Source organism: Dasypus novemcinctus, chromosome 6 (genome assembly GCF_030445035.2).
Source record: "Dasypus novemcinctus isolate mDasNov1 chromosome 6, mDasNov1.1.hap2, whole genome shotgun sequence".
NCBI lineage: Eukaryota > Metazoa > Chordata > Mammalia > Cingulata > Dasypodidae > Dasypus > Dasypus novemcinctus.
Window position 1 is genome coordinate 131813546 of NC_080678.1, and position 12110 is coordinate 131825655.

General features: G+C 53.5%; 1 protein-coding gene across 1 annotated transcript in view; it reads right to left on the bottom strand.

The window, feature by feature from the left end:
- Positions 1–12110, bottom strand: part of LOC111760467 (disks large homolog 5-like) — a 63733-nt gene that overhangs the window by 13377 nt on the left and 38246 nt on the right. Inside the window, exons 11-19 of the mRNA XM_058299440.2 lie at positions 10492–10667; positions 10072–10175; positions 6340–6432; positions 4523–5536; positions 3682–3805; positions 3140–3284; positions 1776–1888; positions 1026–1115; positions 572–722 (exon numbers count right to left, since the gene is read on the bottom strand). Of these exons, the coding sequence (XP_058155423.1) occupies positions 572–722; positions 1026–1115; positions 1776–1888; positions 3140–3284; positions 3682–3805; positions 4523–5536; positions 6340–6432; positions 10072–10175; positions 10492–10667 (2010 nt within the window). The remainder of the gene's footprint in view (positions 1–571; positions 723–1025; positions 1116–1775; positions 1889–3139; positions 3285–3681; positions 3806–4522; positions 5537–6339; positions 6433–10071; positions 10176–10491; positions 10668–12110) is intronic.

A 12110-nucleotide genomic window follows, 5' to 3' on the forward strand; every position in this document is an offset into this window, starting at 1 on the left:
GCTGTTCTGGGACCAAAGAACAAGGCAAAGAGTGAATCCCAACGCCCACTGCTAAGACGTGACACAGACAAAACACTACAACTTCCCAGCCTCAGTTTTCTCATTTGCAAAATGGGGCTAATGACAATCATAACAACGTCACTCACACTGGGGTTAGTCTGAGGCTCTCATGACTTAATGCACTCACGGTGTTTACACAGAGCGACAGCCGCGGCCGTGGAGCCACCCTCAGGCTCGTGTCCAGCACCCTCCCCGCAGGCCCACCGCGCCCCGCGGCACTCCGTGGAAGGAGCCCACCCTGTTCCTTGCCTTGTCACCTACACGTGCCCACCCCTGGGGGCACAGCAGGCTGGGCTACGGCTCCCACATCCCAAGGCCCCGTGGGTGGCACTAGGGACGCACCAGAGCAAGACACGACCGAGCACCAGCGGAACCCAAACCCAGGTGGCCCAGTCCTGGGATCAAATAACAACGGACCCCGCCAACCCCTGCTGTGTGCGCCCACGAGCCCCCGTTGTGGGATGCACCACCCACCAGTGTGGCCATGACACGGAGCCCAGGCAGTCCTCACCGGTCCTTCCTGCGCTCCCCAAGGGATGCGGGGTTGACTGTGATCCTTGGCAGCGTGGAGGCCGAGGCCTGGGACTGGCTGCAAGAGGACAGGGTGTCAATGTTCAGGGGCAACCGAGGCGGCGTGCTGCACTCAGAATGTGACAGGGAACCTGCAAGAGAGCGTGGGAGCTCGTGGGCCACCATCATCTCCGGGGGCCCCAGCTGCCACGGCCAGGAGGAGGACGTGTCCCCGCCGCTGTGCGCCGCGGGGCCTGACTGCACCACGGGGCCTCCGCAGGGCCTGACTGCGCCGCAGGGCCTGGGTCCATCCCAAGTCGCCAAGCCCAGGGCTGACTCGGCAAACGCTGATCAACGGAAGCAGGTGCAAGTTATCAGCTGTACCCAGACACTCAACAGTGAGGAGAAAGGGAAAGAGCAGGGCTGGCAAGGACGGGGCTGCGAGAGGCGCTTACCTCGATCAGAGCCCATGACAGACCGGGGGTATCGGGGCGTCGACGGGATTTTAATGCGTTCCGCCTTGTACTGCAAGTTACTCGAAGACCCTAGAGTTCCAAGGGGACGAAACTTTAGTCCTACGATTAAACACCAGCCCTCACCACCAATTTGGAAGACCAGAGAGATGTACAATCACAACAAAAACTCTGAGCTGAGCCTTGCCATTCACCCCCTAGAGGTCTAAACGAGAGGAGATGGAGAAAGATAGGCGCTGAGCCCCTGTCCTTGAACAAGCCACACAGCCGACGGCCACTCCAGACAGGACCGCACAGGCAGGGACAGTGACCCAAGCCATGCAGCGGCTGCTCCGTCTTCTCTCCCCAACACCGTGAACCACCCCCTCAGGGTGTCTAGGGGGGACCTGCGAGACCCTACGTGGGGCTACGGTCCCCACAAGTGGACAGCAGAATGCCTCCCCCAGGTCGCGTGCAAGCTTGGGTGCCCAGAGCGAGGCTCCCTAGCCACGGGATTCCTCTGGAGCTACTGCAGCAGGAAGGCAGCAGGGTCACTGAAGGAAGCGAAGAGACACGGGGAGCGGCTCTGAGCCGGGCGGGGTGGGACCGGCCGGCAGGGCTGCGTGGAAACGAGCCGGCCTCCACGGGGGGCGGGCGGAGGCAGCAGGGAGCAGGCCACCGGGAGGCTCTGCCCACAGGGAAGGGGGAGGTAAGCAAGGGCGGGGGCCAGGCGACAGCAGCCGGCGCGGTTACCGAGGCGGGCGCTGGAGGGCAGCGAGTTGGAGCCGTGGGAGGCCCTCATCTCAGGGTCGTCGCTGCAGACCCGGGGGCTCAGGTCCAGGCTCAGACGTCCTTGGTGCTGGACACTGGAGAGAACGAGAGGGGCGAGGGGGCTCAGGGAGGAAGGCCCGAGCGGGGCGCCCGGGGAAGACGTGCGCGCGACGGGCGTCACCGACACCCCCTGGGCTGGCAGAGGGCGGCCCGCAGCCCTGGGACTCTGCTGCTCACGGGCAAACCACTCCCGGGCAGAGGGCCCCTGGAGCAGCACAGAGGGCCACACAGCCGGAGCCGCCAGCCAAGTGCACTTCAGCCAGGGCTCCCGTGAAAAAGGGACTTCCGTATGGGAAGAGGAGCTCCCGAAGCCGGCGGGCTCAGGCAGCTGGAACCACTCCTCCGAGGATGTGGGCCAGGAAAGGCTGGCCCGGAGAGGGGGCTCTGTGCCTTGTTCAGAGGGCATGGCAGGTCACAGAAGAGGGGCTGGCCTGAGCGCAACCCAGGGACGGCTTCTTCCAGCTGTGCAGAGAGGACGCCTCTTGCTTATGCCCTCCCTCCCACAGACCCCACAGGACTTGGGACAAAATCCAAACCTTTGCTTTCAGGCCCCTACGACCTGTGACCCCCTCCTGAGCCACTGTCCCCCACCACACTCCAATCACTCTGCCCCCCAAGCCAGTGCACTGCCTGCTACCCCCCACCCTCGGCCCAGGCACCTACCACTCTGCTCCCCCGGGGCGCTCCCCAGTCTTGGGACAGCCAGCGTCCCCTCCTGCCTCACAGTCACTGCAGCACCCCCCCATCAGGCGGCCCACCCTGCCTTCGAGTCACAGTCCAGCCTGTTGCCATGTTTTCCCGTCTCCAGAGCCACCACCCTGCCTGCCTCCCCACACGTGAACACAGAGCACTGCCGGGCCAGCAAGCTCATCCTTCAGTGCCCCGCTGCATCCCCTTGAAACTAGAACAGTCTGTGGCATCTAGGAGGTGCTCAGTAAATACTTGTCAAATAACTAGATGAATGAGCCCAAGAGTGGCCTCCACCCAGCCCCCTCCTATGCGGCCATCTCCTCCTCCACGACAGGGTCAGTGCTGGCACTTAGCGCACAAACACGCTGCGGACACAAAGCCAGACCTTTAGGGAGGTCTGAGCCTCTGTGGGGTTCAAGAGCTTTACAGATCCTGTGCTGGTGGAGGGAGGGGCCACCTTTAAAGCTCACCTTCCAGGGGACCCCAGGCTGCTCTAAGCCCCTTCCTGGCCAAACTGCCCATGAGCTCTGGGTGCCTGGCAGCCCGGGTAGGCTTGGACAGCAGGGGAGCCAGGGAGGCATGGGGGGTTCGCATACCTGGGGTGCAAACCCTGGGGGCCCAGCTCTCTGGGGATGGGCGGGGAGCTGCAGGGGCCGAGCCTGTGGCTGCGCACGGTGTAGATGGGGTTCCTCAGGATGGAGCTCACGGCGGTGCTCGGTGTCACGCTCCGGGGGATGGTGCCTGGAAAGGGTCTGGGTGAGAACCACTGCCCCAGAGCCCCCTGTCGGCCCCGCGCCCTGCCCCTGGCCCTGAGCACCACCAAGAAGCTGCAGAGTAATTTGGGGAAAGGACTCAGAAGTCCAAAAGGGCGCCAGCTGCCAATCCGCTACCCAGCAAAGAGCTACCTGCCTTTCTCCACCGGTAAAACGGACAAACCCACTTTAATGCTTCCACTTCCCGGCTCGCACGGGGGATAAAGTGCTTTGAGAAATGACTGTCACCGATGCCAGACAAAACATCACAGGTAGGGACCACCTCCAGTTCTTTGGGCCGTAAGCCAACGCCCCCCACCCTCCCAAGTCTGGGCAGACCCATGCGACCACACGGACCTCTGCCCCCACCCATCTCATCAACTCACCCACAGACGCCCTGCTGGGGTAGAGCAGGGGGTTGCCGTGCCGACCGGAATGGCCTGGAGAGTAAGGGGACCACTCCGGGAGCTCCGGGGAGAGGTCACCACCTGCCGGGACACACTTCTGATCCTGAGGAAACAAAGGCAAGAGGCGACTGCTGGAAGCAGGCAGCGACGTGGGCGCGCCTGAAAGCTGACGTCTGCCCAGGAGCTCCTCCCGACACCAAGGCGCTGCTCGTTCACGTTGTGCAGACATTAGCGGAAAGGCAAGAGCTTCCCTTAAAACCAATTCGGAAGAAAAGCAGAGACAGTATCCCTGTTCTTTCAAATAAAGAGGGCTTATGTGTAGAAATGGTGAGAACACGGGTGCTTCCAACACACAGTCACAGCCCGGCTTGCACCGTGTCGTGCTTCCTGTCCGCCAGGAGCGGCACAGCTTCCCTGAATGCTGCCCGCCACCTGTGGCATTCTCTTCCTTCTGGAAATGACTACAGCACACACCAAAACAACCACACTATCCCAGGCTGGCTGAACAGGTACGCCAGCCTGTCTCCCTAAACCTTTCAAGGCAAGTCTGCGCCACCGTGTTTTCTCGCAGATGCTCAAAAGCTGTTTGAATAAGCAAATCAAATGCTACTCCTAAGAAAGGGCTCCTCTTTTAGCTCCGCATTCCCACCTCCCATTGGGGCTGCTTCCCCCCTCCACCTCCTTCACTCCTTTCCCTCCCCTCGGGCGAAGGAGCCAGGGCTAAGCAAGCTTGGGGACCTGGTGCAGGACGCCTTGGTGTGGCTCTCGACTGCTATGACCCCCCATTCCCACGAGGCCCCACTCCCAGGCAGAGCTCTACCTCCAGGAACGGAGCGGGAATGACCACTGGGGCGAGTTTGGGCCGAAAACTGGGAGCAGACTTGGGTCTGCGGCGCTTCTGGCCCAGCTCGTCAGCCTTCTGGGAGGTGAGGTCCTCGTCACAGGACTTCTTGGCCGGCAGGTAGGAGGAGTCCCCGTCACCTTCAGGGTAGTAGCTGGAGGCGATGCGGACCTTCGCCTTACGAGGGGGCGAAGTGCACGTGGGCTCCCCGGGGTCCGCGCCAGGGGGCAGGGCTGCCGGGGGGCTGGTGGATGGGGAGCTGCCCACCAGAGTGGCCTCTGACTCGGAGCTGGTCTCCAGTCTGTGCTGAAACTTCATGGAGTCGCTCCTCCTGGGAGGTTTTGGGGGTGTCAGGGGCCCCACTCTCTTGGAGGCCTGGGGAGAGTGAGCAGGGATGGGGAGAAGGTAGTCTATCTTGGGGGGTGTCTGGGGGCGTTTGAACGTGTTCGGGTCAAAGATGGACTTTCTTTGCTTTGGCTTCTTGTACACAGAGAGCTTCTCCGGCTCCACCACGGAGCTGAGCACGGCCTTGGGCCACGTCCCGCCACTGTTGGAGCTCTCGGGCTCTGCCTTATCCAGGGGGGCCTCAGACACCCCGCAAGGGCCCGCCTCTGTCTCAAAGGGCAGCAGGGGCCGCCGGCTGCACACATCCACCAGCCCATAGCCACGCTCCCCGGAGAGGTCCGAGCGGAAGGAGCTGGGGCTATGCTCCGCGGCGCCTGGGCAGGCCTGCGGGGAGCCCGGGAAGGGCCCCCCAGGGAACGGCTTGTGCAGGAAGGAGCTGCTGCCCCCAGGGGGGCCTGGCTCCTTACGGTCCTCCAGCCTGTCCACGGAGAAGATGTCTGTCTGCGTGGAGTTGTTGTGTTGCATCAAGTTCCGTTTATTGTAAGCCTGGACCTCAGGGCCCTGCGCTCGGAAACTCAACATCTTATCCGAGTCCTTGATATTTTCAAAGATGTTCTGGCCGCTCCATGAGGAGCTCTGAGGGAACACCTAGAGCAGAGGAGCGAGAGCGAGGGAGATGAGACTGCAGGACCTGAAATGGGCCATCCAAAGACCTAGAGGGGCTGATGCACACACCTGCATACACACTCACACACCCCCGTCTCTCTGGCAGGTGCGCCTTGCACCTGCAGTTCTCAGTCCTGGCCCCTTGGAACTCACATGAGCCACATGGTTCCTTTGAATCTGAGCACTTTCTGAATTTACCTATACAACATCTTGCACATTTTTTTAAAAATTATTAAACATAAAAGCAAAATTACAGTGTTAAAAATACACAGCTCTTATCGAAACGGACAAGTAATTTTGTTCTATTATAAATTTTGCCAACTATGTAGAAAAATTAATAGGAAAGTACAATGAGCACCCATAAACCTACCATCTGGATTCAACATTTTACCAAGTTGTTTCTTCCTGTCTGAAAGGAAGTTGCAGATATGACATTTTACTCCAAACAACTTCAGCACATACCTCTCAAAATAAGGCTATTCCCTTACACAAGAAAATAATTCACTATTATCATCTGAATAACTAGATATTATTATATGATAACATCATATTAGATGGTATTCAAATATACCCTACTGCCCCCAAAATATACTTTTGTATATAAATATACAGTTAGAGCTGCTTTTTGTTTTAAGCCAGGATCCCGTCAGGGCTCACGCACGCCCTACATGTTGTGAAACAAGCTTCCGGCAATGCCGAGAAGTAGAGCTGGGGTCCGCAGAGCTGAGGCTCTGTCTGTGTCCCAGACAATGAGAGCAGAGCCAGGCACAGGGAGGGAGCCTCACCTTTAGGAGAGAGAGGGTCAAGGAGTCCTGGCAGCTCCGCAGCAGAGATTCACATTCGTTCAGAGACTTGTTGTCCAGTGCAATGCCATTGATCTAGGACCAAACAGAGAGCCCGTCAAGCCCACCTGCAGGGCGGCCCTGGGCAGACCCCAGGCAGGGGCGTGGCCCGGCTGCCATCCTAGGGGAGCAGGCCTGGTTCTCTAAGGCCACACCTTCTGGAGTGGGCAGATGAGAGAAAGCCGCTCAGTGGTAAGACACAAGGAGCCAGGCACAAGGAGCCAGGCAAAGGTTTCTGAGGCCAGTGAAACACACACCCTTAAAGTCACTCCAGCGGAAAGCGCCTGTCTGTCTGGGGCCAGAGCCCCAAAGATCTTAGGGGGTCATTTCTGTCCCACCACTTCCTGCTGCGTGATGCTGGACGCAGCTCAGAGCTTCCAAGCCCCATTCCTTCATATTAAAAAATGGAAAATAAACTCGAAGCCCTCCCAGAGGCAGTGAGGAGACTGGAAACACGGTTGCAAAAGACTTTGTAAACAGAAAGGAGCCACGTGAAATGAAGGCTCATCTCTCAACCCTTGTCCCTGAATCTCTGCCAACAGCCCTCCAGGCATGTCCAGACCTTTTTTTTTTTTTTTTTTTTGAGGTCCTGGAGCTGGGGATTGAACTCAGGACCTCAGGTGTGGGAAGCCGGTGCCCAACCACCGAACCAGACTGGTTCTCCTGAGTGCTTTGTTTGTTATTTTGCCCAGGGACCGAGCCCAGGACCTCCCTGGGCTTGTATGAGAAGCAGGTGTGCAACTGCTTGAGCCACATCCACTCCCCCGATCTTTTTAAAAGGGCATGTGCAATGTGTGAATGGTTAAACAAACCGTGGTACTTTCATGCCATCAATTAACACTCGGCAATAAAAAGGAACAAACAGCCGATACACAGAGTACCCTGGATGGCTCTCAAAGGCATGAGGCTGAGCGGAAGGAGCCAATCTCAGAAGGTCACATACTGCAGTTCAACTGTATAACATTTTCAAAATGGCAAAATCACAGAGCTGGAAACCAGATGAGTGGTTGCCAGGTTTAGGAATGGTGGGAGGGGAGGGCTGGCTGTTACTACAAAGGGTCAACTCGAGGGCGAGCTTTGTGCAGATGGAACAGTTGTGTGTCTTGACTACACTCGTGGTTCCATGCAACCACACGTGCTGGAACGGCACAGAACCACACATACACATCGTACAGCTGTCCACTCCCTGGTCGAGATGTTCTAGTTGTGTAAGATGTAGCCCTGGAGGGAGAATGGGTAAAGGGTACAGGGGAGCTCTCTAGGTTCTCTTTGCAATTTCCTGTGACTCTATAATTATTTCAAAATCAAGTTAAAAAAAAAAAGTATATGCAGGGTGATTATCAAAGTGCAGGATTAATTTGGTTATTGCTCTCCTTGTAACTTTTCCACGACTTAACATTTTTCACAATGGCCGTTTTAATATGCTTTTAAACCCCAGCTCAAAAGAAAATCTGCGAAAAACTGGCAAAGATGTGAAGCAGGGAGCTCTCTCATATACTGCAGGTGGGAATGAAAAGGCCAGGAGTGAGAAGATCCTATCAACTGCTAAATGCATAGGGCTCCTGGCCGAGCAGTAACACCAGGAATATACCCCATCATACACTTTCCAGGACAGCCTGGAGCCCTCTCCAGCAGTACTTGTAAAGACAAAGATGTCTTGAAAGGAATGCAGAGTGCTGCAGGCACTATAGAAAACAGTAAAGAAATTCCTCAAAGAGTTAAACAATGAATTACCATGACTCTACAACTGCACTCCTAGGTATACACCTAAAAGACCTGACAACAGGGACACAAACAGATACTTAGACACATGTTCACAGCAGCATTACTCACACTGTTAGCCAAAAGTAGAAGCAACGCAAGTATCCATCAGCAGAGCAATGGGTAAACAAATGTGGTCTAGACATACAATGGAATATCCTTCAGCCATAAAAAGGAATGAAGTTCTGACTCATGCTACAACATGGGTGAACCTTGAAGACATCATGTTGAGTGAAATAAGCCAGACACAAAAGGACAGATATTGCAGGATTCCTCTTATATGAAATATCTAGAATAAGCAAATTCCGATGAACAGAAAGTAGATTACAGGTCACCAGGGCTGGGGAGTTGTCTCAAGCGGACACAGAGTTTCTGTTTGGGGTGAGGGGGGAAAAGTCTTGGTAGTGATGGTGGTGATGGCAGCACAACATTGTGAGTATGATTAATGCCACTGACACACTGACATGTACTTAAAAATATTAAAATGGGAAATCTTATATATGTTACCAATGTATATATTTAATTTTTAGGGAAAAAAGTGTCCTAACGACCATCAGGAAGGGACTGGTTCCACAGCTCGTGCTGCTGCCGTCAAGGAACACCATGAAGTTAGCAAAACGGGGAGGCAGACCGGGACATGCAAGTGTGCAAGGACCTCCAAGCCACGCCGCTAGAAACTAAAAGCAAGGCTGACACCTGAGCATGCTCTGATCCCATCTGGATGAAAAGTCAGAGTAGGAAATACCCATGTTTTAAATATTTCTGCAAGAAAACCCAATCAACTGTTAACAGTGGCTGCCGTGGGAGGTTGCCGAGGGAGGTTGGTAGATGCAGAGTCTGGAACTGGAGGAAGAGTTACTTTCACTGCCAGCACTACGACTGGAATTTTGTGGGTATATCATGAAAAAGTTTAAGACATTTTCAAGTTCAGAAAGTGAGTTTAAAATATTAAATGTGCATGCCCTATGACTCAGCAACCTCCCAGCACTTCCTAGAGTAGAGTCACCAGAGAGAGACTCGTGTACCCAAAGCAGCTATGCACACAGGTGACGGTCAGTGCAGAACTGAGCGCAATTCCAAAACTGGAAACGATGCCTATGTCACTGACAGGGGAGGGGGCTTTACATTACACATAATCCAACAGAACATCACTGAGGGGATAGAAATGAGGCTCGATATGGAAAGACAGCCACAATGTAGAGGGCAAATCGTAGAGTAACACAGTATGAGCTCACGTACTCAGAAAGAAACACACACCCACCAGAGCCCTGTACGTGCACATGTGGGTTTGTATAAGCACTTAGGGTCTGGGGGCACACCCAGCAAGTGGGGGCAGAGATTAGCTCTGGGAGCAGGACTGAAGGAAGGAGCCGGACCACTTTTCACTGTATGCATGTATCTATCACTTGAAGATTTTACAGTCTTACTTTGACAATAAAAAAATGAAACAAATAAAGGATATAATGTTTAGTATGAAAGATCCAAAAAGTTACACACCAATGACATCAACTTGTGAAAAAGAAGTTCTCCTAAATGTACATTCATGCATAGAATACAGGCTGCAGGGAAATTCATTAAAATGTTAAGGAAGCTTTTCTACAGGTGGTAGCTATACAAATGACTTTTATTTCCTCCATTTTCTGTATTTCTTAAGTTTCTAAAATAAATAGAAACACATCATCAAGACATCAGGATCAAAAATCTTTTTTTTTAGAGGTAGTGGGGATTGAACCTGGGACCATGGCAAGCAGGAGCTCAAACCACTGAGCTATACCCGCTCCCCCTAAAATTATTTTTAAATGTTCACACGGAGCAATGCCCAAGAACATTTCTTTCTCAAACCTTCCAACTGTAATTCAACTATCTGTCTGCAGCAGGTCATACTGGCCCTAACCTTGTCCCAGCAAGACTTACCGCCACAATCCTGTCTCCCACTGCAAGAGACCCTTCCTTGGCAGCGGGGCTCCCGGGTACCACGGCGGCAGCGTACACTCCATTCTCCAGGCTGACGCCGCTGTCTGCAAGCACAAGGCAGACCATGATCACCGCCTGGCCTGACCGGTCACGGTCCTGCCTCATCATTGCTAACCAGACATCAAAAAGGGGGGTGCTGGCCGACTGCACCCTGCCCGAGCCGGCACCCTGCCCAGGTCAGGCCCCGGATGCAATGCACATCTGGTGAACTGAATCAAGCATGCAAAGGGAGACCAGCAAGACCAGACGGGGAAGGCGCGTGGGCAGCGCTGGAATGACATCCACGCCTTGCCCCTGCAACGAGACCCATCGCCTGCCTGGGAGGAGGCGGCGCCCTGCCCCCTCTGCCGGCCCCTCTACCTTTGTGTCCACTTAGGTTGATGTGCAGCGGTGTGACCACCTTCCCGCCCAGGGATTTGCGCCGCCGCACAACCATGTTGATGGCCCCCCCTCCGTTGAGGAGCGCCTTGACCGCCTGCTTCTTGTCCTTGTTGATAAGATCCACATCGTTAATTCGCAGCAGCCAGTCGTTGACCCTGAGGAGGGGCAAAGCCAGGTCAGCACCCTCACCCACGCCGGACCAGCCGTGCCTGTTTGGAAAGCGGGGACCCCGTGTACGTCCAGAAAGATTTCCTCTTCCCGGCACGTAATGGTTAAACTATTAGGTTGGTGCAAAAGTAATTGCAATTTTGCATTGCTGAAATTTGCCATTTGATATTGGAATACATTCTTAAGTAACTGTGGTTATGTTATACATCATTTTAATGTGCATTTCTAGTTTTATGGTTTTTTGCTAATGACATTACTTGCTGTTTATTTTGTATTTATTTTGGACTATGGAAATGATGTTAGAAAAAAAACAAATTCGAGTGATTTTCTTATTTGAGTTCAAAATGGGTTGTAAGGCAGCAAAGACAACTCACAACACGAACAACACACTTGGCCCAGCAACTGCTAATGAACATACAGTGCAGTGTTGGTTCAAGAAGTTTTGCAAAGGAGATGAGAACCTTGAAGATGAGGAGCGTAGTGGCTGGCCACTGGAAGTTGACAACAACCATTTGAAGGCAATCGTCAAAGCTGATCCTCTTACAACTATAAGAGAAGTTGCCGAAGAACTCAACGTTGACCGTTCTATAGTTGTTCAGCATTTGAAGCAAATTGGAAAGGTGAAAAAGCTTGATAAGTGGTGCCTCAAGAGCTAACCGAAATTCAAAAAAATCGTCAAAGTGTCATCTTCTCCTTTTCTACGCAACAATAAGGAACCATTTCTCGATGGGATTGTGATGTGCAATGAAACGTGGATTATATATGACAACCAGGAATGACCAGCTCAGTGGTTGGACCAAGAAGCTCCAAAGCACTTCCCAAAGCCTAATTTGCACCACAAAAGGTCATGGTCACTGTTGGTTGGTCTTCCGCCAGTCTATCAACCACAGCTTTCTGAATCCCAGCGAAACCATAACATCTGAGAAGTATGCTCAGCAAATCAATGAGATGTACGAAGACTGCAATGCCTGCAGCCAGCATTGGTCAACAGAAAGGGCCCAAGTGTTCTCCATGACAATACCCAACCACATGTCGCACAAACAACGCTTCAAAAGGGAAAGAACTGGGCTACTAAGTTTTGCCTCGTCCGCCATATTCATCTGACTCTCACCAACTGACCACCACTTCTTGAAGCATCTTGACAACTTTTTGCAGGGAAAATGCTTCCACAACCAGCAGGATGCAGAAAATGCTTTCCAAGAGTTCATCAAATCCCAAAGTACGGATTTTTATGCTACAGGAATAAACAAACTTATTTCTCATTGGCAAAAATGAGTTGATTGTAATGGTTCCTATTTTGAGTAATAAAGATGTGTTTGAGCCTAGTTATAATGATTTAAAATTCATGGTCTGAATCACAATTACTTTTGCACCAACCTAACAGCAGACTTAGAGCTGGGCTGCCTGGACTGAGTTCCACCCAACCTTGA